Consider the following 21,624-nt stretch of genomic DNA (forward strand, 5'->3'; position numbering starts at 1 on the left):
TCTGAGTTGCCTCAATGGCAGTTGTGATGCCAAAGCTGCAGAGCTGATCCAAGTGGAAATGACACAGACTCTCCCCACGGATCGACTTAATTACAGTGACTCGTCCCCCACCGTCCCTGGGCAGTGCCAACAAAGAACTTTCAGTCCCTCACACGTGTGTGTGTGTGTGTTTTGAATATCTCCAGCAGATGCTCTAAAGCTTCCCCCTGTCTCTTTTATCGAGGCGCGGCGTCATTAAAGTGTCATTGAGAAGTGACAGTGCTTAATTTTAGCAGCTCTCCCTCCAGGAGCCACCTCCAAAATCTGAGAGCTGTGGGGCATTTTTACACACTTTCAACAAACAAAAGCAGAACGCTGCTGAAAAGGAGGTGGTGGGTTGGGGGCAAGGGACAATAGCAGATTAAAGAGAGGTGCATTTCTTTTGATGCCAGTCAATAGTAATTTAATCTCCTGATTCGTGCCATCTCTCTCCACTATAGCTGGTAATGAATCCACAGTGTGGGACAAGGTGAGCTTCCGGTGCAAGCCCAAAATAACTGGGACATAGACGGGGACACAGACTCCAGTCATGATGGAGCTCGACTTTCACCTGCTGGAGAAGTCTGGGCTGACCTGAGCCAAGTTGCGACAGCAAGTGTTGATGGACAGGTTGTGAGGTTTTGTTTTGTGAAAATTTCTGAGGCCTCAATCCAAGAACTGCTCTTTAAAATCACTGTGAAAATGCCCTTAAAGGAGAATTCCACTAATCATTCAATAAACCTTCTGTATATTTACATGGTTGTGAAGTAAACAAAGTGATTGAACATGGCTTGGTTATAGAGGAACTTGGTGAGTAAGAGTTGTTCACCATGGTGTAAATGGAACCAGACGTCTACATGAATGACTCTATGTGGGCATCTAGAAGGTCTGGTGACTGTGTTTGGATTGCCTGTGTGCTGCTGTGTTTGGTTGAATATAGAGGTGTGTGTGACAGTGTGTGTGTGTGTAGGGGGTGGGGGTGGGATTATTCCCTTGTATTAATTGCACTTCACTGGTGAAGCTGAAAAGGTAATTAGAAGATGATTTGACACACTGCAATCAGTGGTTCACACACAATTTGCAGCATTTAGCATCCCGTCTCAGCAGGGTTCAGTAACTGAATTAAATTTGCACTGTACTGCAGTGTATATATACATATATGTGTGTGTGTGTGTGTGTGTGAGGTTGACCATATTTAGCATGTCTGCAGAAGCTCATACTTTAATTTCTGATTTATTGAACGCATAGTTCAGAACCTGCTTGTGATCAGAGAATATGACCCACGTGTCTGATAATGAGCTTGAGTTCAGATCCGGTTCACATTCCTCACACTAAGGCCTGATGTTAATGATTTTTTCTTCAATTTTACACAGATGTGATAAACCCATGGGTTCAGTCGACCTGACCAGTGAAGCACATTAACGCTTAAAAACATTTCCCTTTACCCCCCACTTCACACCCCTCCCCACCAAACACTCTTCACTGTGTCTAGGAAAGTTCCTCACTTTCTCTGTGAGACGTGACGATGTGTCAAAGTCATTCTCTGGTAATGAGCTCTTTTTATTTTTGCGTGGGATTTAATTAATGGGCCGAGGACTTTCCATTGTGATTTGAGCAAATGACTAATAAATCAAAGGCGGGAGATTTGTCAGGGAAGGAACATCTGTTTCTTACAAGCGTTAAAACACGGTGGCGCCGGCCCGGTCCGAGGCGAGGCCGAGTCGAGGCAGGAGTCCGCTCTCTGAAGCTTCTTCATTTACTGCTCCACTGAAGGAGAACAGGGAGCTTTCTAATGGGCCTGTGATGTTAATAAAAATCAAAAAAAAAAAAAAAAAAAAAAAAAAAAGAGAACCAGTGGCACTCTCCTCCAATTTCGCCAGAGCCCCTTTTCGCTTTTGGGTGACACTGTCCTTAGTGAACGGTTTGTTAGGCAGGGCACCCACTCTGCCGTCGTCAGCGCTTTTACGGATGATTAATGCAAGCCAATGGATTCATAAGGCACCGACAATATGAGCTCCATTTCGCCTCGAGTCAGCCTCGTTTCGGCTGTGTACACAGCCTTCGCTCGAGTAGAACACGCCTTCACACACTTGCCTTGTATTAACCCTTAAAATAATCACATTTCTTCTTAAAGAGCTCCCACTAACAAACCTGAGGTGAGAAGAGGATTTAGAGAAAAGTGCTGTGATGTGATGTTGGAGAGTGTCCAGATATCTTTGGTAAAGGTGATCTGACTGCCCTCCCACAGAGGGAGAATAAAATGGGTCACTAAAATAAGACATTAAAATTAAAATGTGCCTCAGAGCTCTGGGGGCTAAACACAGTCGTTTTCCTCAGCTCAGCGTAAGGGCGCTTCCCAAATCGCCTCCACCTCCATTAGTGTCCAAAACTGAAGTTTCAATTATGATTAAACTCTCCAGAGGAAGTGGGACACACAGCAACTGACCAAGACCGGGTGTCACAATCAAAACTGTCTGTCAGAACAACTGCACTTTTCATCTGTGACAGAGAGGAGAAAATCATGCTCCACTCTTGCTTCAGACCTCCTCAAAAAGGCCCCTCAAATTCCTGAAAAAGTATCCCCACTTCAGGAATAAAGACACCCCACCTCTGGATACAAGTGCCCCTACCTCCAGAATAAAGCCCTCTCCACTTCCTGATAAAAGCTCCTCCATCTTCACAAAACAGCCCCCTCCACCTCCTGATAACAGTCCTCACCTCAAGAGTAAAGCCCCCCCGCAGTGGTTTTCTGCGGGAGCGGACACTGGTTCCAGTCTCTGGTTTAATTGTTAAAACTAATTGCTATTTATTGGCTCAGATGCAAATGATGGTCCGGCCAAAGTGAAATTTTATGATGAGTGAACTCCCCCTTTCGCACAAATTGAAAAAGTGAAACAAGAGGAAGATGAAATGAGGCGAGGAGGGTCTTAATGGTGGCGTTTTAATGGGGAAGGCAAAATTAAGACTGATTTACGCCCATTCCCCTGCAACCACCCTCCACCCCCCCTCCCCTGCAGCCCATTTGGCAGAAAAATGGAAAAGTAATTGTTCGGCTTTTTGACGCAAGGCCTCGAACAGTTATTTATTGACTGAAATTAATCGCTGTTTATCCTTTATTCACTCGGAACGTGCTCCATCAGCGTTATGAACTTCATCACTCCATTTCCTCTCGTACACTTTACTCTAAGGAGTTGGGGAGAGGGAGGGCTTCATTTTGTGAGTTCAGTGATTGGATACAGACAGGAAAGTGTCTTTGTGTGGGAACATAACACCACCAACAAAATCTGTGTATTTGCAGCAGTTCCCAATCAGAAAGATCAGAATGTAACTCTGAATCTCAGGCCTTGGGGCTACATGCTCCTGTGATGTTCTGCCCAGTTTTTCTGTACTTCCATAACCACATTCACTTTACAAATTAAGTGCTCCTTTGAGATTTTTGTGGCCAGAGTGGCAATATTTCTACAGCTAAGATCCAGTTTTAATTGTTTTGGAAAAGCAGAGATCATAGAGGTTTTGGAGATTTCTTTGTCAGCCCTGATTCCATCCCTGAATGTCTCTGTATGTTTACCTGTATGTGTGTGTGTGGACTCTCCTTTCTCACTGATTAAATTCTCTACAGGTGACGCCTCACTAATTAAAGCTCAGTCCAATCACATAGCTGTTAAGGCAAATGTCTGATTGGTGCAGCGCCACCATGTGATCCTTGGAGGTTACAACACTCGTAGTTATTTCACAGTCCATTAGAAGCTGATGGTGACCCTTTGACATTAGAGCCTGAAAAAACCCACTCCATCATCATCACAAAGAGACAACACTTGGTTCCATTCACAACACAACCCCAGGTTAACTCTCTCTCTCTCTCTCTCTCTCTCTCTCTCTCTCTCTCTCTCTCTCCCTCTCTCTCTCTCTCTCTCCGCCCCCTCTCTCTCTGAAATTGTGTTATTAATGCAGTAAACTGCGATGTGTTCAAAAGGACAGTAAAAAGCTCAGTGTAAACAGAGGACTAATGCTGATTTTTTTGTTTCGTTTGATTGAATTACACAAAATATGTAAGATCTGCATGTGACTGAGTATATGAACATGACAGGATGCAGAGCTTAGCTTTAGCTTAACTTTAGATGAAGAGATGATGTTCCTCTGAAAGCTGATGACATGATCTTGTTTGGTTCCTCAAACGCTTCAAAATATAAACAATCGATTAATACCCATGCTATGTGGAGTGAGTGTAGTTTTGTAGCTGAGTCTAATTGAGAGATAAGAAGATTATCTGAGAAAAGAAAAATCAGTGTTCCAATATGGACAAGCCTTTGGATAAAAATACATAATATATTGCATTACAATAATTACTTTTTTTTTTGGCAAATAACCCTTGGACATTCACTATTTCAATCTGTTAGTATGTAGTATTTTTTTAACTAAGTAATTATTAAGTAATTACTCAATGCATACACATTTGCATAAAATTACTAAACTACTGATGTGGGTGGGATTTTGATCAGACATCCCCACAAAATTACACATTTGTTTAAAGATATATGAGAGTATACTATATATTTTAAAAATGACTTTTAGCTCTGTCTGACCAAGCTTTGTGATGAAATGAGTGTGTTGAGTTTTTGTGACGTGATATATAAATAGTTTATTTTCAGTGTGGTGATATTTAAAAGTGACATTTCATGATTTTAATAATAAAATAAAAACACTTTTTTATAAAATTCTTAAAATGTTTTCACAGCATTCACTAGCTCTTCAGTCTGTCTGTATCCTCAAAATCAGTCTAATGTATTTACCGAGCCTCACTTATACACTGCTCATTAGTCGGCATATGCTGTGCTATTTTACCTACAGCAAAATTTAGCTCAGTCCATAAACTGCCAGCAAAACAGTTCCTGCTTTAAGGATGAAATCTGTAAGGAAAAGCTAGTAAGTGATGACCTTATTTCAGAATTAACAGTAGTTCATTCAAAATATGAAAAATCACACAAAGAAAACAGAAACACACAGAAGACGTACACATCCAGAACACACTTAAGACTGTTCTCACACTGTTCCCACAAAATGGCATTCAATATTTTAAAAAAATGTTTCCAGCTTCTCTCGCTCTTCTAAAACTTCTTTTTACCTGCCACTGGTCATTCTCTCCCCTCCACCTCTGTGGGCTCACCTACAGTAAAACATTTTTGTTTTTTTTGGGGGGGGGGGGGGGTGTTTGAAGAGATGTTTTGGAGGAGCATGTTTTTTTTTGGGTAGGGGTACACTGGCTGGACAGTGAAATTGATCTCTCCCTTGTCACTGCATTGTGCTCCTCGCCGGGATGTTCCAGTCTGATTTATGGAGGGTGAACATCAGGAGGGACCCCATCCTTAATCAGATCCATGCACCAAAACTAGCTGGACACTAGTGAACTAACAAGTCAGACAACAACACATAAATACACACACACACACACACACACACACACACAAACATACACATGTCACCTCCACCTCCACACTACCACCGCCCTAAAAAAGTGCTTCTCCTAAAGAGAGACGAAAAGACTCTGAGGTTTAATGAATACATCATTGTTTTAAGGATGAATCTGTTCAGACAAAATGAACAGTAAACTATAATAATCTGCTCATAAACCATGATACAAACCTTGACAACTATAGAGCTGTTATTCCCTAAATGTGTATAATAAATACACATTTACCTTTATTTAAGATTATAATGTTCTTTTAATATAATATCATTGAGTATTTAATTTTTAAAGCCATTTGAAAACGCATGGGTGAACATGAAGATTATATTAAAGCACGTTCAAGTGTGTTGTGTTGCAAATTGTCTGAGGGGATTGGTGCATTCCACTATTCATTGCTTTTGTTAGTTTGCTGCTTTTGGATTTATCTGCTTTTCTGTTTGATGCTTCTGTGCTCTGTTTTTAACAGAAATGTCAGACTCTCTCAGTGTACATCAGTCATAAACACAATTCCAGAAACCATGGAGACGTCTTGATTTTTTCTGATTTGTATTTTTCTGTATTGTTAGAAAACACCAGGAATGGTCCAGAATAACTTGAAAACATTCTCAGTACCTTAGCTGGAATTAAAATGTAAGATTGTTTTCCTGTCCTGTGTTTCTCACTCATTTGATGTGGCTTTTTTCAGCTGTTGTCAGTGAATTTGACTGAAAGTGAATGCTCAGCTGTGAGAGCTTTCAGCTGCTAAGAAAGCACCGTGTCACAGGCCTAGTGTTTGATTATTTAAAGATTAGACACTTCTCTCATTTGTCCTTCACCATGCCCCGTATTGAATGTCTCTGTCTCTTTCTCCTCTTCTTCTTGCCTTTATTTTAAACTGTTTCTCAAACTGAGCTCAGCTGCTCACAGACAGTTTTTCAATCACTTCTCTGTTTCAATTGATTATCAATAAACTGCTCCGCATTCCAGAGTGTCACTCCTTTCTCTCACCCGGTTTTCTCTCTTCCTCTCTTCTCTTTTGATTCCGATCTCCCACTGTCTTTCCTCTATTAGTATTAACATAACAAACAGTCCAGTCAATTAGATCTGATCTTTTTTCATCAGCAGACAAGAACATTATCTTTGAAATGAATGTCTTTTTTTCTTTCTTTCCATTGCAAAGTTTTCAAAGATGTTTTACAAGGACCTCGTCTTTTGATAGAGATTCTGTTTGAAACAAATCTCTCCTCCCACTGCTCACTGTAGTTTAGACACTCACTCCAGGTTTAAAGCTCCTTTGGAGCACATTTCTGAATATACAATATGGCCCTGGTTAAATGGTTGAAGTTCCCAGCTGACCACAAACACTGCCTGCAAACTCTACCCGCAAGCCCAGTAACCTCCACTTAAAGTCCAGAGATTTTAACCATTTCTCAGATGTTTAACTCTCCCTGACAGAGGAATGCAGACAGGAAATCAATTCACTGTGAAAATGAAGTGAAGAATTGTTTTTGCCCCTGAAGCAAATCACTGCTTTAGCCACATCTCCAGCTTCCCTTTCCGGGGCTTAATCTAACTCCACAAGGCCTCCACTGACCTCACTGAATTGATCCATTCTGTGATGTGCATCATCCCTCTTCATATAAGGAATTCTGCATTTAAGCAGGATTTCTTTGTGACAAAAATAGAATATTAGTTTTGAAAATATCAGCTATAGATGAGAAAAATATATCTGGTCTGGAACTGTTGTTTATCACAGGACACAGTAGAGGACATTTAAGATAATGGCATTAATTACTGTCTTAGAGAAATCTATCTCAGATTTTGTGCATGGACATGATTTCTGTGAGGTTTGATTAGATGTAGTGTGTATAAAGAGGAACCTTTGTGTGTGCTTGTTGCACCACATGAGAGACAGATGATGTACTTGTGAAGTTGCACATGTAGTTGTTCAATAAAGTCAGCTAGGTTTGGAGCTTTAACCATCCATTGTGTAGTCTTTTGTAGAGAGGACAGAACAGAATCAAACAGTTTGGCTGCTTTTATGCAAATTTATACTGATAATAATATACTTAATATAAATCTGCCCAGTTTCCTGATGAATCATCTAATAATTGCTAAATTTATTTCTGTGTATAACATCTTTTAATCTTTAATTATATAGTGATGCATTAATTGTAATGAATAGTTTCCCGAGCCGCGTGGCCCCAGTGCGGTCTGTTTCAGTTTCTGATTGATTGGTTTGTTTAATCTGATTGGGATTTGTGCAGGAACGTATAATTCACCTTGAGAAGTATTTCTTTAGCTTAATCTAATATTAAATTGAGAGTGTGAATGAAGTAGCAGAGAAATCAATATTCTTTGATGTTGAGAGACTTCTAAATACCACTGCAATTTTCAGCCTTGTTTGTGGGGACAATGTCATTCCTTATTTATGAATTGATTTTCATTTTAGCTTCCTGAGATTCAGCTGCTCGGTTAATGGATGTCTCCATCTTTCCACTGAGTCTGTTCTCTCTTTATCGCATTACTCCAACAAATGTAATGACATTAAGAAATCTGCTGAATAAATGAAACACTTAATTGTCCTCACTTTGTGACGATGCTTTGTTCAGGGGATTTAGCCACACTTACAGGGGAATTCCATACATTAAAAAAAAAAATCCCCATATTTGGTTATTTGAAATATAAACAAAGTGATGTGTGGTTTGAAGTGGTTGACTGTTCAGTAACTAAAGGGCACGGATTTATTTTCAGTGGTGGTGAATGGAACCAGCTGTCTCAATGTTTACAACACTATAATGCATTTTTTGTCCCCTCACCAACCTCCAGTCAATATGTGGGAACATCAATCTAAAAAAAAAAAAAAAAAAGGTATTTTTCTGAAGTTTATGAATTTTCATAGTCACGTCAATCTACTACTTGCTGCTGCATGAGAGAGAGAGAGAGAGAGAAAGGACTAGCAGCCCCACATTTTGTCAACCACTTACACAATCAAGAGCTTTCACATTGTGCAGCTGAAGATCATCTCTGCCAAATTATCACCCGTCTGTGATTTTTGTGCCTTTCATACCCCTTCAGCACATCATCATACTCTTTCATCTTTTTCCTACATCACTGGACACTTATGTCCCTTCACCACATCAGCAAACTCTCACATCCCTTCACCACATCACCGAACTGCCACACCCCTTTACACGTTACACATGACAAAACTCTTGCACCCCTTTAGCTCATCTCTGGACCCTTGTAACCCTTTGGCACATCACTGAACTCTCCTGCCCTTTTGGCACATCACTAGATTCTCACACCCCTCAGCACATCACCAAACTCCTGCACCCCTTTGTCCGATCACTGAACCCTTGCACCTCTTCTGCTCAGCGCCGAACTCTTGCCACTTTTCAGCATATCACTGGACTTCCATGCCCAGCTGGGTCGGCCTGATCAAGAAAAATGACACCCCTAATAACAGCCAAACGAAAGAAATTTGGACAAAACGACTCTCCGCATCACAGATTTTGTTTACTAGCGGGTAATTAATTTTCCACATATGTTGGGAACATCTGTCGCGATGACCTGATGGTTTCAGAGAAACACTGCTGTGCTGCTCCTCCTCCGGTCATTAGCACAGCCGTCCAATCACTCTTCCTCTCTCCACCTCGTCCAGAACACCATCCAACTTTGTTTTTAAAGAGCCACTGTCCCTCTTCTCTCCTCACATTCTGCTTTCACACTCAGCGCACATCCACAGTCATCCGAACAAAGGAGCGCTAAACAATTTAGTGGTTTCCCTTTCCTTTCAACTTAGTAACTCCATCCACTTTAAAGCAACACAGGTTTTAAAGGTTTTTAATGATCCGACTACATGTTTTAGGAGTAGGAGAACACTAAACTGTCCAGACAAAGGAGCTTCCAGGAACAGGTTTGGGAAAGCAGTAGCATAAACAGAAGCATAATCAATCAAGAAGCCAGGTCTTTGTTGCAGATTTCAGAGATGAGGAAGGGCCATAAGATCCTGACTTCTTGACTTCTGCTCAGGCCAATAAATCTGTGTGCAAGAAGAAATGGGAAGTCAGCATAAATATGATCAAATAAGAGCAGGAGATGAAAGCGTGTAAGCAAGATACTTGGAGAGACAGGACTGTCCAGACAGAGAGGTACTGGTCAATTACTCTGGATGTCTGTGAGGCGACTGGCTGAAAGTGACAGGTTCAGAACGGAAAGAAGACCCTCGAGCGTCAGACAGAGCCATGGATAACAGCATTATTCCTGACCTCTACTGCTGGACCACACTCACTGGGGAATGGGGTCTTTCTCCATAAAATCTCATGAATTTCAGCAGGTTTCTGAGCTGAATTCTGAGAGAATGAAAAGTGAGAGATGTGTGCTGTGTAGTCATGAGGTTTTGGTGAAGTGAATTGGTGCTGACTTACAGAATCAGGAAGAAGACCATGGAACATAAATGAGTACTAAGCAATAGCACTGCTGCTAAAACTAGGACCAAGAGGGTGTCCAACATTTCTTTTGAAATGAAGTAAATTGGTGAGGTCAGATGATTAGTTCTGCACTAAACAGCAGAAGTTCCACTGCTCCAAACCCAAAGGTGGTGTGCTTTATACCATACGTAATTACTGTGTAATACTATGTTTCATACAGTGTGCTGTTGTCCTGTTAAAACAACAGCGAGACAGAGAAGACTGAAGCTGAAAATAAAGGAATGAATATCGTGTTAATCTAGTGCTACACTTTGGGCTGTGTTGGACTACAGTGATCTGTCAGTGACTGAAACACAGCATCAGAAACCCCGGGCGAGAGAGACAGAGAGAGAGAGAGAGGTGGTAGGTGGAGGGTGCGGTGGGCAAGGTCATGATAGGTTACATTTTTTTGTTTTGTGCTGGGGCGATCAGTGTTGACGGAGGCTGGAAAAGCACAAACTGAGAAAGAGCTGGTTAAGGAGAGATGTCACACACAATATAATCATCTTTTTCATTGTTATAAGCAACATCTTTATATTGCTTGTTATCATTATCTTTACTATCATCTTCATCTTCGTCCTCACTATCATCATATTCCTCATCAATGACTGCATAACCAAATTCATCAACTTCTACATTATCAACACCATCTGTATCTTCATCCTCATCATTATAATCAAAATCATCACAATAACCATCAGGATTATCTTCATCATCATTGGCACCAAGAGCACCATCTTCGTCATCACCATCATCATATTCATCAGCACCATCACTACGTCATTCGTTTCTTCATCACCACCACAATCAGCATAGTCCTCATCATGTTCATCATTGTCATATTTATCATCACCAACATCGTCATCAATCATAATAATAATCTTCATCCTCATCATCCACATCTTCATCAACATTATCCTCATCTTCATTAGCACTAGGAACCCCATCTTCATCATCATCTCCATCATTTAATTCATCAACACCATCAACATAATGATTGGGCATCATCATCATCATGTTCATCATCATTTTCCTTATCATCATCAACATCATCATCATCATCTTCATCATTATCACCAGCACCATCTGCGTCTTCATTTTATCAACATCAGCATTCATGTTTATCAATGGCATGACCTTCAGTATAATCCTCTTTAACATCATCAACATCTGCATCTTCATCAGTACCATCATCATAATCATCATCATCATCACCAACAATACCATCGTCATCATCTTCAATGTTGTTATCACCATCAGTATTATCATTATCACCAACTTCATCTTCATCATTTCTACATCCTGGTTTATAATGCCAAGGCTTAAGGGGTATTATACTTCACTAGACGGGACTGTAGAGCACTGGAACTGTGTTCTCTGAACTGATGGTGCTCTATTCAATACCTCTGAGACAAGTCGTAGTGGTGTTTGTGATCCGGAAGTAATCATCAAATATCATTATCCAACTTTACCAATGTTTATAATGCTAAGTGGTGTCAAATCCCCACAGCAATGTTCCATAACCTAGTTTAAACCCATCTCAGAAAAGTAGAGACTTTCACTGATGCCTTACTCAGACGAATTTGTGCATGTACATGGAGATGTAGTGTTTGTGTTTTTGTAACAGCACCTGAAAATTAAGACTATATCTCAGGGTCAGAATGAGAGATAATCTACATGTTTACAGGTTAATATAATATAATATAATATAATATAATATAATATAATATAATATGTTGCCACCTTAAGTGGGGCTGCTGAAACATTAGCGCCTGCCTTCCCCAAAACACTCCTGCTGCTGTGGATGGTGCTAACCAAGCTAAAGCTAATTAGCCACTGACACCCACAGAGCACCAGAAGTTTCTGCACGTTTCTAAATGGGACTGGACGGAATGGATCCGGAGAGATGGGTGGTAATGAGAACCAGAGAGGATCGCCAACTCAAGGCAAACAGCACAACAGGGTCACTGTCATTAACCCCTCAGTTCACACACACACACACACACACACACACACACACACACACACACACACACACACACACACACACACACTCTCAGACAAAGACAAACTCTCTGAACTCTTTCCCCTCCCTGTCCTGAACACTGCTGTAAACACCCCCAATTAAAATAAAAAGCTACCCAATAGGAGGAAATAACATCTTTAATTAATTCTAATATTTTCAGTTGTCCTTGAATGTAGAGAAAAATAACATGAACTAGAGTCAATGGAAAGAGCACTTTGCAGATGCTTTCAGTATTTTATCACGCTTCAAAGCCTAATCTCATATCAAGTGAATTCATCTTAAATCTTTTCAGCATTTCTAATATTTCTCACTCTGACACTGTTGTAAAAATATTACTACATTATTCAGTGTTATTCCTGTTTGTCTGAGCTTATTGGTGTTTGTCCTGCTGTCGTTATTTGGCCTTTAGGTTTCCCCAAATCTGTCCTGACTAATTTCATAAGGAATCAATTAAACTGTTTTGTGTGTGTGTGCATGTGTGTGTGTGTTTTATAATGGGGTGGTCTCTCTGTTGTTGTTTAATGTGATTGTCCACTGAGAGTCGGAGTGTAATAAAGTAATCTGACTAATCTGGTTTCTCCGAGGCCCGGATCGACACGCTGTTATTGTATTAGATCCGTAATGAGATTCTGCACTCCATCAACATGCTGCAGTGCAATGCAGGAGGACGCTCCTCCTTCACTTTGGAAAATCTGTCCATTTACATCCATTCATTAGTTTAATACAAATCTGCCCTTCAGCATACTGCCCCTCGATAACACTTTAAACTTTACTCTGGCAGAAGAGGATCATCAAACACACACACACACAAACACTCAATAGTATACATTCATTCATTCATTATCTGTAAGCGCTTATCCAGTTGAGGGTCGCGGTGGGTCCAGAGCCTACCTGGAATCATTGGGCGCAAGGCGGGAATACACCCTGGAGGGGTCGCCAGTCCTTCACAGGGCAACACAGACACACACACACATTCACTCACACCTATGGAGTGTCACCACTCCACCAATCCACCTACCAACGTGTGTTTTTGGACTGTGGGAGGAAACCGGAGCACCCGGAGGAAACCCACACGGACACGGGGAGAACACATTAACTCCTCACAGACAGTCACCCGGAGCGGGAATCGAACCCACAACCTCCATGCCCCTGGAGCCGTGTGACTGCGACACTACCTGCTGCACCACCGTGCTGCCCCTCAATAGTATAGATAGAATAAAATTTATTTTTTACTTAAGTATGTTTTTCCTTGTCCTATAAAGCAACTGTTTTAAAGATGTTTTGTTTTTGGACAGTGATACATGTATTTGGGTTGAGGGAGTATGTGTGTGTGTGAGTGTGTGTGTGTTTGTGTGTGTTGGGGGGCATATACTGCGACAATATGGCAGTATATTTTTCATCCTTAAGTAGGCCTTTCTTAAAGAGACAATTTAAATGATGTTATTTAAAAGAGCTGCTCTCTTGCTCTCTCTCTTTTCTAAACATTTTCTATACTTCAAAGTTATCAACATTTTCCCCACAATTGTGAATCCCATCCAGAGGGTCCCTCAGTGGACATTCATTGCATGATCATGCTCATTTGGATAAAACTGATTCTTATCAGTGGATGCCTCAAAGAGAGTAATAATTGTATCTTTGAAATTTTCCGTGTTTATTTTCATATTCCAGAGGCTAAAGATGTTACAGTTCCTCTTTAATATATTCACACTGGCTCTCGTCCAAAGACTTCATTATCCTGATAATTTGCTTATTAAGTGCGCTCATGTTTTCTTCAAATAAAGCCATAATTAGATATTTAGCATCTGCACCTTGAAATATTATCTAATGTAATGTCTGTGAACTGGAGGATGGCTATTATTTTAATCACTTCTCCCACTGAGAGAGAGAGAGAGAGAGAGAGAGAGAGAGAGAGAGAGAGAGAGAGAGAGAGAGAGAGACTAATGCATTAATGAAGACACTGCTGTGTTTAACTGTTTTATTCAGTTTAACGAATTCAGAATTTAACAGGCTGTTTCTGTGACTGTGCTTTTAAGGTTGACTTATGTTAATAAACTCTATTCTTATTTGTCAAATACTGTATTTAACTCACACAGCAGTCCAGGCTGAAAGATATATACTGCCTTATGTTGTCTGTGTGAATTGAGCCTAAGCAGGGCTAAGTGTGTGTGTGTGTGTCCTGATAATTATGAGGGCTGCATCGGTTGCAGACTTTAATGTGGTCATTAATTGTGTTCTATTTTGAACCATTCACTGTAAGTGTCTTGGTTAGTGAAGCCTTACATGCACACGATGCACAATTTACAACACACACACACACACACACACACACACACACACTGTGAGCATGCCAGTTGTGCAAACATATAGAGAAAGGCACTGGTCGCATAAAATGTCACATTATTATCATCATAGCTTTTTCAGCTCTAATGGACAAAGGTCATTCATAAAATGCTCAGGTGCAGGGATCTTGCAATGTCACCAAAGACAGCATATTTACATACACCTGCCTATTCAGAATACAGAAGTATAGCCTTTACAACACATCAAAGCTATGAGCTTCAGTCTGATCTCCTTTTTAAAGGTGCACAATCAAAGCAGAGCTTATTTACATATATGGGTCTTAAAGGCATAGTAACAAATAGCTCTCAGTCCTGAACATTTATATAGCAGCAAACGACTCATTTTATTGTAACGGTATAGTGGAGTTAAGCCATCCAGAGGAGCCATATTCTTGCTGTTTTGCTGTTCTCAAGGCCTTGTGTTCATCCTTGGAATGGCCTAATGTCCCGCCCTTTGGCCCTCACCAATAACACCAACACCGCCCACAACTTCCTCTAAGCAAGATGGTGGATTAGACACAACAATTTACATGGTCCTCCACTGAGAAAAAAAAAAACAACAACACATTTCTCAGCAAAAACAGAGTGAGACAATACAAGCATCAACACAACACTAGACTAACTTTTCCGATATGGAGAACACTACGTTGTGCTAAAAGGCTCCAGCAGGGTCTGAACTAAGTTGTTCTAGAAGTGCTCTCCTGGGTCAGTGACTCCTCTCTCTGCTGATGTGGTGTGATGGTGCACTGGGAAAGAGGGTTCAATATGTCAGGTAAATTCTTGCTTTACTTACAGCTGTGTGGCGTCTAGCGTACTGAGAGAGCGCCTTTTTTCAGATTCCACCTTAATTGCTGCAGCAGTTACACACTGTTAACATCTTATTTGCGACTACACTGCCGCTTGGTTTAGTATATAGTAAAATCATCTGCATAACAGTGAAATTGCAACTCATGCCACCTGATGATATCATAAAGTTGGTGTGCATTGGTTTCTAAATGCAAATGCTGGTGTGTAAGTATGTGTGTTCATGTATTTTAGAATGTGCTGGTGTGTGATACTGTGTGTTTGTGTGTCTTTATGTGTGTGTGATTGTATGTGTGGGTGTGTGATGGTGTTTATTGGTTGATAATATGTGTATATTAATGTGTATGCTGATGTGTGTCTGTGGTTATGTGTGTGCATTGGTGTGTGTTGTGTTTTCGTGTGTGATGGTGTTTTGGTTTATGATGGTATATGACGGTGTGGCGTGTGACTGGGCGTGTGTGAGATGATCCTTTTCTGCCAAAGGGGTGTGATATTGTGTATGTTAGTATGTGTAGATCTGTGATGGTGTGTGTGTGATGTGAAATTCATGGCCCACTGTGGTCAGAATATCTCTGTGAGTTGTTGGGTCTCTTCCTCTGTGAATTGTGAGTCATAATCGACCTTCGCTGACAAGCTCAATGCTGAAGTTCTGCATATTTTATATTTGATATTTTTTATTTCAGGGAATTTCATTCTGCTCTGATTATAGACCAGTGACAACAGCTCGACCTTCTCACCTCAATTTAAGATAGTGGTGCATTATTTTAAGCAAGGGGTCTTTTCTTAGACCACTCCATGGTTCAGTGGGACCAAATTGATTCTCTCTCTCTCTCTCTCTCTCCCTCTCTCTTTCACTCTCTGTGTGTGTGTGTGTGTGTGTGTGTGTATAAATTTTTTGTGTTATGTTAAATGGTGTCAAGCTCCCTCTTCCGGAAACATGCTCAGTTTAACATAAGTCATTACTGTAAGATGTCACTTGTGTTTATTACGAACACATGTCCATGTCCCGTCTATATTTTGATATTTTGATATTTTGACATGTACTTAGCGAGGGGCAAGTAAAGAGGGGTGGGGGGAGAGAGAGAGAGAGAGAGAACTGCTTGAGGGGCTGGGATTGGGACTCGTCCGGACCCTGCTCCACTTCCAATTTAATGAAGTTGTTGGAGAGTGGAGACTGACAGCTTAATTATCTTTTATGAAAGTGGGACAAATTGAACTGTGTCTTTCCATCAGTTTTTGATAGATCAGTGGGGGCTGCTCAAGGGTCTGGCAAGACTCCTGTGAATCTCAGAGCTAATCCACTCTACCTCTCTCTCTCTCTCTCTCTCTCTTATTCCATAGTATCACTTTTTGTGTAATGGAATTTGTATCACAAGCAGTATTTGCATTATTATTATTATTATTATTATTATATTTTAGAGAATGTGTGATCGTGTGGGCGCCCCCTCCGGGGTGTGTTCCTGCCTTGCACCCAATGATTCCGGGTAGGTTGCTGACACACCACGACCCTTAACTGGATAAGCAGTTACAGACAATTAATGAATGAATTATTATGTTTTTTGGAAATCAAGGGCATTTCTTTAGGGGCTGGCAACTGATTTCAGTGTTCAATGATGCTACAGCCATCCATAAATGGGACTATAAGGCTGTGGTCAAAATCCCATCTTCCTCCTCTTCTCTGTAACCTAGAAAGTTTTTGTGATGCAATTATTTCCAAGTGTCCAAATACTGCCAGAAAAGTCAGTTTTGCTAAATGCAGCTGCCTTACTTTACGTAATATAACTGAGCATTTGGTGTTCTCCTCCAAGCGTGATTAGCTTCAAATATCTCAAAGATCTTAAATCTTTCAAAGAGTGATTTTTTTATTACAGTCATGAACGTCACCTTTCAATAAAATGTTGTAAGCATGTATTATTTATTTGTCTCTAATTTAGACCTTGTTGGGTGATTTAGTTTTTCCACCAGCACATCTCACATAATTGACCCCTATACCTCCTCTTTCCCTCTCCTTTGTTTTCTTTCTCTCTCTCTCTCTCTGGTAGAGAAGGCTCCTGATGTCCATATGTTTTCTGACAGACCTGGCCTAGTAAGTGATGACTGTATCTAAATGTTGATGAGCTGGAGTGTGTGTGTGTGTGTGAGTGGGTGTTTGTAAATGGGGCTTGTTTGCAGGGGGGAGGCTTGGGAGTTCTGGCAGATGTCAAACAGTGGAGAGAGAGAGAGCAAGCGAGAAAGGGGGAAGAGAGAGAGAAAGAGAGAGAGAGGTTGATGGTCGGTGGAAGTGTGCCATGGGAATGACCCTTGACCTCATCTCTGTGTGATTCTGACAGCGGCGAGTCGGCCCAGAGACATCCTTCAATTTCACTCATACAAAATAAACTGTCGAAAAATGGAAATATGTTAATTACATATAAGTCAGAGGTCAGATAAATGTACACACTCCACCCCTGAGGATTCTGATATGATTTTAAAGAACTGCCCATAGACAAGGTCATATATTGTACACTTTATTACAATATCAAGGTAAAGTTAATTTATATTTAGAAATTCCTATGTATCTATATATCTAGATGTATAGTGTATTGCTTTAATCAAAATATCAGAATATGCTCTAATGCTCCAAAGTCCAATGTTTTTAATAATAATAAAATATTCTTACTGCAAATAAGTCTATATAAACATCCTATTGTGCTGGGCCTGTACTCTTATTTTTTAAAGACATTTAGAAACTATAAAAAATATTTTATATTCGTTCATTCATTATCTGTAAGCTGGAATCATTGGGCGCAAGGCTGGAATACACCCTGGAGGGGGCGCCAGTCCTTCACAGGGCAACACAGACACACACACACACATTCACTCACTCACTCACACCTACGGACACTTTTGAGTCGCCAATCCACCTACCAACGTGTGTTTTTGGACTGTGGGAGGAAACCGGAGCACCCGGAGGAAACCCACGCGAACATAGAGAGAACACACCAACTCCTCACAGACAGACACCCGGAGTGGGAATCGAACCCACAACCTCCAGGTCCCTGGAGCTGTGTGACTACGACACTACCTGCTGCCCCACTGTGCCGCCCAAATATTTTATATGTGAAATTTAATTAAAAATAAACACTATCCCTGTCCGGGTGACTGTCTGTGAGGAGTTGGTGTGTTCTCCTCGTGTCTGCGTGGGTTTCCACCGGGTGCTCTGGTTTCCTCATACAGTCCAATAACACACGTTGGTAGGTGGATTGGTGACTCAAAAGGATCTGTAGAGTGAATGTGTGTGTGTGTGTGTTGCCCTGTGAAGGACTTGCGCCCCCTTCAGGGTGTATTCCCGCCTTGCGCCCAATGATTCCAGTTAGGCTCTGGAGCCACCGCGACCCTGAACTGGATAAGCGCTTACAGATAATGAATTAATAAATGAATGTTTTAGTGTATAACCGGTACAGGGACAACAAATGTCTGATTAAATTATTATTCTGGTTTGGCTTACAGTTTAATAAAGTAGTTCTCTTTGCTGAAAATGTGAGTGTTCTGTGAGAGATGCTGAATCTGAATCTTAACAATCCCCCTACATCCTCTGTAGGACACAGTGGCTGTATGGTTTCTACATTCACGTGTTGTAAGATTTTAAGGCACTGTTTGAGCACAGTATTTTTAGTTTTATTTTCTTTGACGTACACTATAAAGACAGTATGATGCTATTTGGGATGCAAAAATGCTTTTTTAATTTCATTTCATTGTCTGTAACTGCTTATCCAGTTCAGGGTTGTGGTGGGTCCAGAGCCTATCCGGTATCACTGAGCGTAAGGTGGGAACACACCTCGGAGGGGGCCCAGTCCTTCGCAGGGCAACACACACTCATACATATGGACACTTTCAATTAGTCAGTCAACCTACCAGCATGTGTTTTTCAGAGCATGAACACAGGAAGAACACACCAAAATCCTCACAGACAGTCACCTGGAGTGGGGCTTGAACCCACAACCTCCAGGACCCTGTAGGGCTGTAGTTTAAGTCTCTAACACAGAGACGTGCCACAGTGAATATTTGTAGTTTATGACTCTGACAGATGTATGCCACGGTAAAGAGCTGTAGTTTATGATTTTGACAGACACATGCCACAGTGAAGAACTGTAGTTTATGACACTGACACAGACAAGTACCACAGTGAAGAGCTGTAGTTTATGACTCTAACACAGAGACGTTCCACAGTGAAGAACTGTAGTTTATGTCTCTAACAGAGAGAAGTGCCACAGTGAAGAGCTGTAGTTTTACTATAACAGAGATGTGCCACAGTGAAGAGCTATAGTTTATGTCTCTAACAGACAGAAGTGCCAGAGTGAAGAGCTGTAGTTTTACTATAACACAGAGACATGCCACAGTGAAGAGCTATAGTTTATGTCACTAACAGACAGAAGTGCCAGAGTGAAGAGCTGTAGTTTATGTCTCTAACAGAGAGAAGTGCCACAGTGAAGAGCTGTAGTTTTACTATAACACAGAGACATGCCACAGTGAAGAGCTATAGTTTATGTCACTAACAGACAGAAGTGCCAGAGTGAAGACTGTAGTTTATGTCTCTAACAGAGAGAAGTGCCATAGTGAAGAGCTGTAGTTTATGACTAACATGGACATGCGCCATGGTGAAGAGCTGTAGTTTATGACTTTAAAACAGAGATTCATCATAGCGAAGAGCTGCAGATTTGATTCAAACTAAGAGTCATGACACAAAGCCGCTGCGCACAGAGCTGAACAAATGGAGCTCGGCCACGGAACAGAAGGCAGCAGCCATTGTCCATCGGTGCAGGCAATCCAGATTGACTAGAAGGCTATCTCTCCTCACTCGGGGCGGTGCTTAGGTGGAGCTCCTGGAGAATGCCCGCAGCATCAGCTCCATTGCCGGAGCGACCAATATCACTGTGGTAACTGAGTGAGTCGAGCTTTTACCACTCACACCATCTGGTCCCGCTGTGGAAACCCTGCCCCCCAACACACACACACACACACACACACACACCACCCCTGGTGGGCTTCTGTCTGACGGAGGAGCGAGGCCCCGGGCCCTCCATCACTCCTCCACCACCAGGAACACACCAGCTGTCTCAGCTCATTTACATTTCTTCTCTCTCTCTCTCTCTCTAACCACACAACCCCCACCAAAGAAAATAATAATAATAATAATAATGAAATTAGCCACAAGTTTCCTGAAGTGATGCAAGACACACACTTATGCAGGATATGTCAGCACACTTTGTGCATGTGTGTCTGTGGCAGCAAAGGTCATGGAGCTCATATCTGGATAAAACCACTTGAACTGAAAGTTTAAAAAGCAAGCACACCAAAGACCTATGGTCAGTTTGGAACTTGTATAAATAACTAGAGTCCCTTGAGGTCAGTGCTGTGTTTTCTGTGCCTTTTGTCAGACAAAGTTTCACAGTGCAGGACGTACAAAACAATGTCAAACAAACAAACAAACGTAAAACAAAAAGCAATCATTCATTCTCTCTTATCTACATCACATCAGTAAAATTTGTGAACACCCGCTCATGCTAGGTTTTACACAAGATGTTGGTACATTGCAGGGAACAACTATATTGAGGTCAGGTTCTGAATGAAATGTTTTAGATCCCAGATCATTCCTAAAGTATTACATGGAGCTTCATAGCTGAACAAATGGAGCTCCATATTGGACTATATTTAGCCTTGTATCGGTAAAAATAAAAGAACATGCCTGGTCAATACTTATTTAAAAGCAGGTGTGGATTAAGGAAATCATATCTTAATATGTAGTACATTATAACATAATATAATATAAAATAAAATAATAAAGTATCATATAATGGTCTGTTTGAAGTCTGTGTAGTTCTCATCTCCCAGCGGGAGCTTCTCTTTGCCCTTCTGTCTGGGAGGGTGAGGCTCTGACAGCTGCTCTGATTGATTCTGAGAGGAGCCAGACACAGAGCTGTACCTGTCCACCCTGACAACACCTGCAGAGACCCTCAGCACCTGCAGAGACCCCCGGCACCTGGAGAGACCGCAAGGACCCCGGGGTCAGTCTGAACGGGCAGCCGCTGACCCTCTCTATCCACCGTTTATTATCCATCTCCCCCAGAGCTCTGACACCTTCAGCTCATCAGAAACATGGAGCTGTCACTTAATAACTGCAGATACACACCACTCCTTTTATATATTCATCCCTGTTATTCCTCAAAAATGTCCCCTGCTTTATAGTATTGCTGTTGGAACAAAATCATTTACAATTTTACATTTTCTTAGTGATTTCAAAACATTCAGGTGCTGTGTACATTGGGGAAATACTTCATGGGAGATGGACGAATAGAAATGCTCCAAAATGTAAAAATTAGATTTCGTTAAATTATTTTTGTTGTTGTTGTAGTTGGGTGCTCTTGCCAGAGTTGGGAGGTGTTAGAGGTCCACTATGCTAAATATCTGCTGCAAAGAATGTGAGCACTTCCAATCTATCAATAATTTTATGTCACTCTAGCAACTGACAATGGTCAGAGGTAC

General features: G+C 41.2%; 1 protein-coding gene across 2 annotated transcripts in view; it reads right to left on the reverse strand.

Annotated features, from left to right (window-relative positions):
- Nucleotides 1–9,382: 9,382 nt before the first annotated feature.
- spata17 (spermatogenesis associated 17) overlaps nucleotides 9,383–21,624 on the reverse strand; it is a 52,248-nt gene continuing 40,006 nt past the window's right edge. The window contains exon 10 of one of the 2 annotated variants that reach the window (XM_066641393.1): nucleotides 9,383–9,506. In XM_066641393.1, the coding sequence (XP_066497490.1) occupies nucleotides 9,447–9,506 (60 nt within the window). In that variant the 3' untranslated portion in view covers nucleotides 9,383–9,446. Of the gene's footprint in view, nucleotides 9,507–14,594; nucleotides 14,840–21,624 lie in introns of those variants that run through there. The other variant, XM_066641400.1, reaches the window with a different exon arrangement.

This window comes from Hoplias malabaricus, chromosome 1 (genome assembly GCF_029633855.1).
Source record: "Hoplias malabaricus isolate fHopMal1 chromosome 1, fHopMal1.hap1, whole genome shotgun sequence".
In the NCBI taxonomy this organism is placed as follows: Eukaryota; Metazoa; Chordata; class Actinopteri; order Characiformes; family Erythrinidae; genus Hoplias; species Hoplias malabaricus.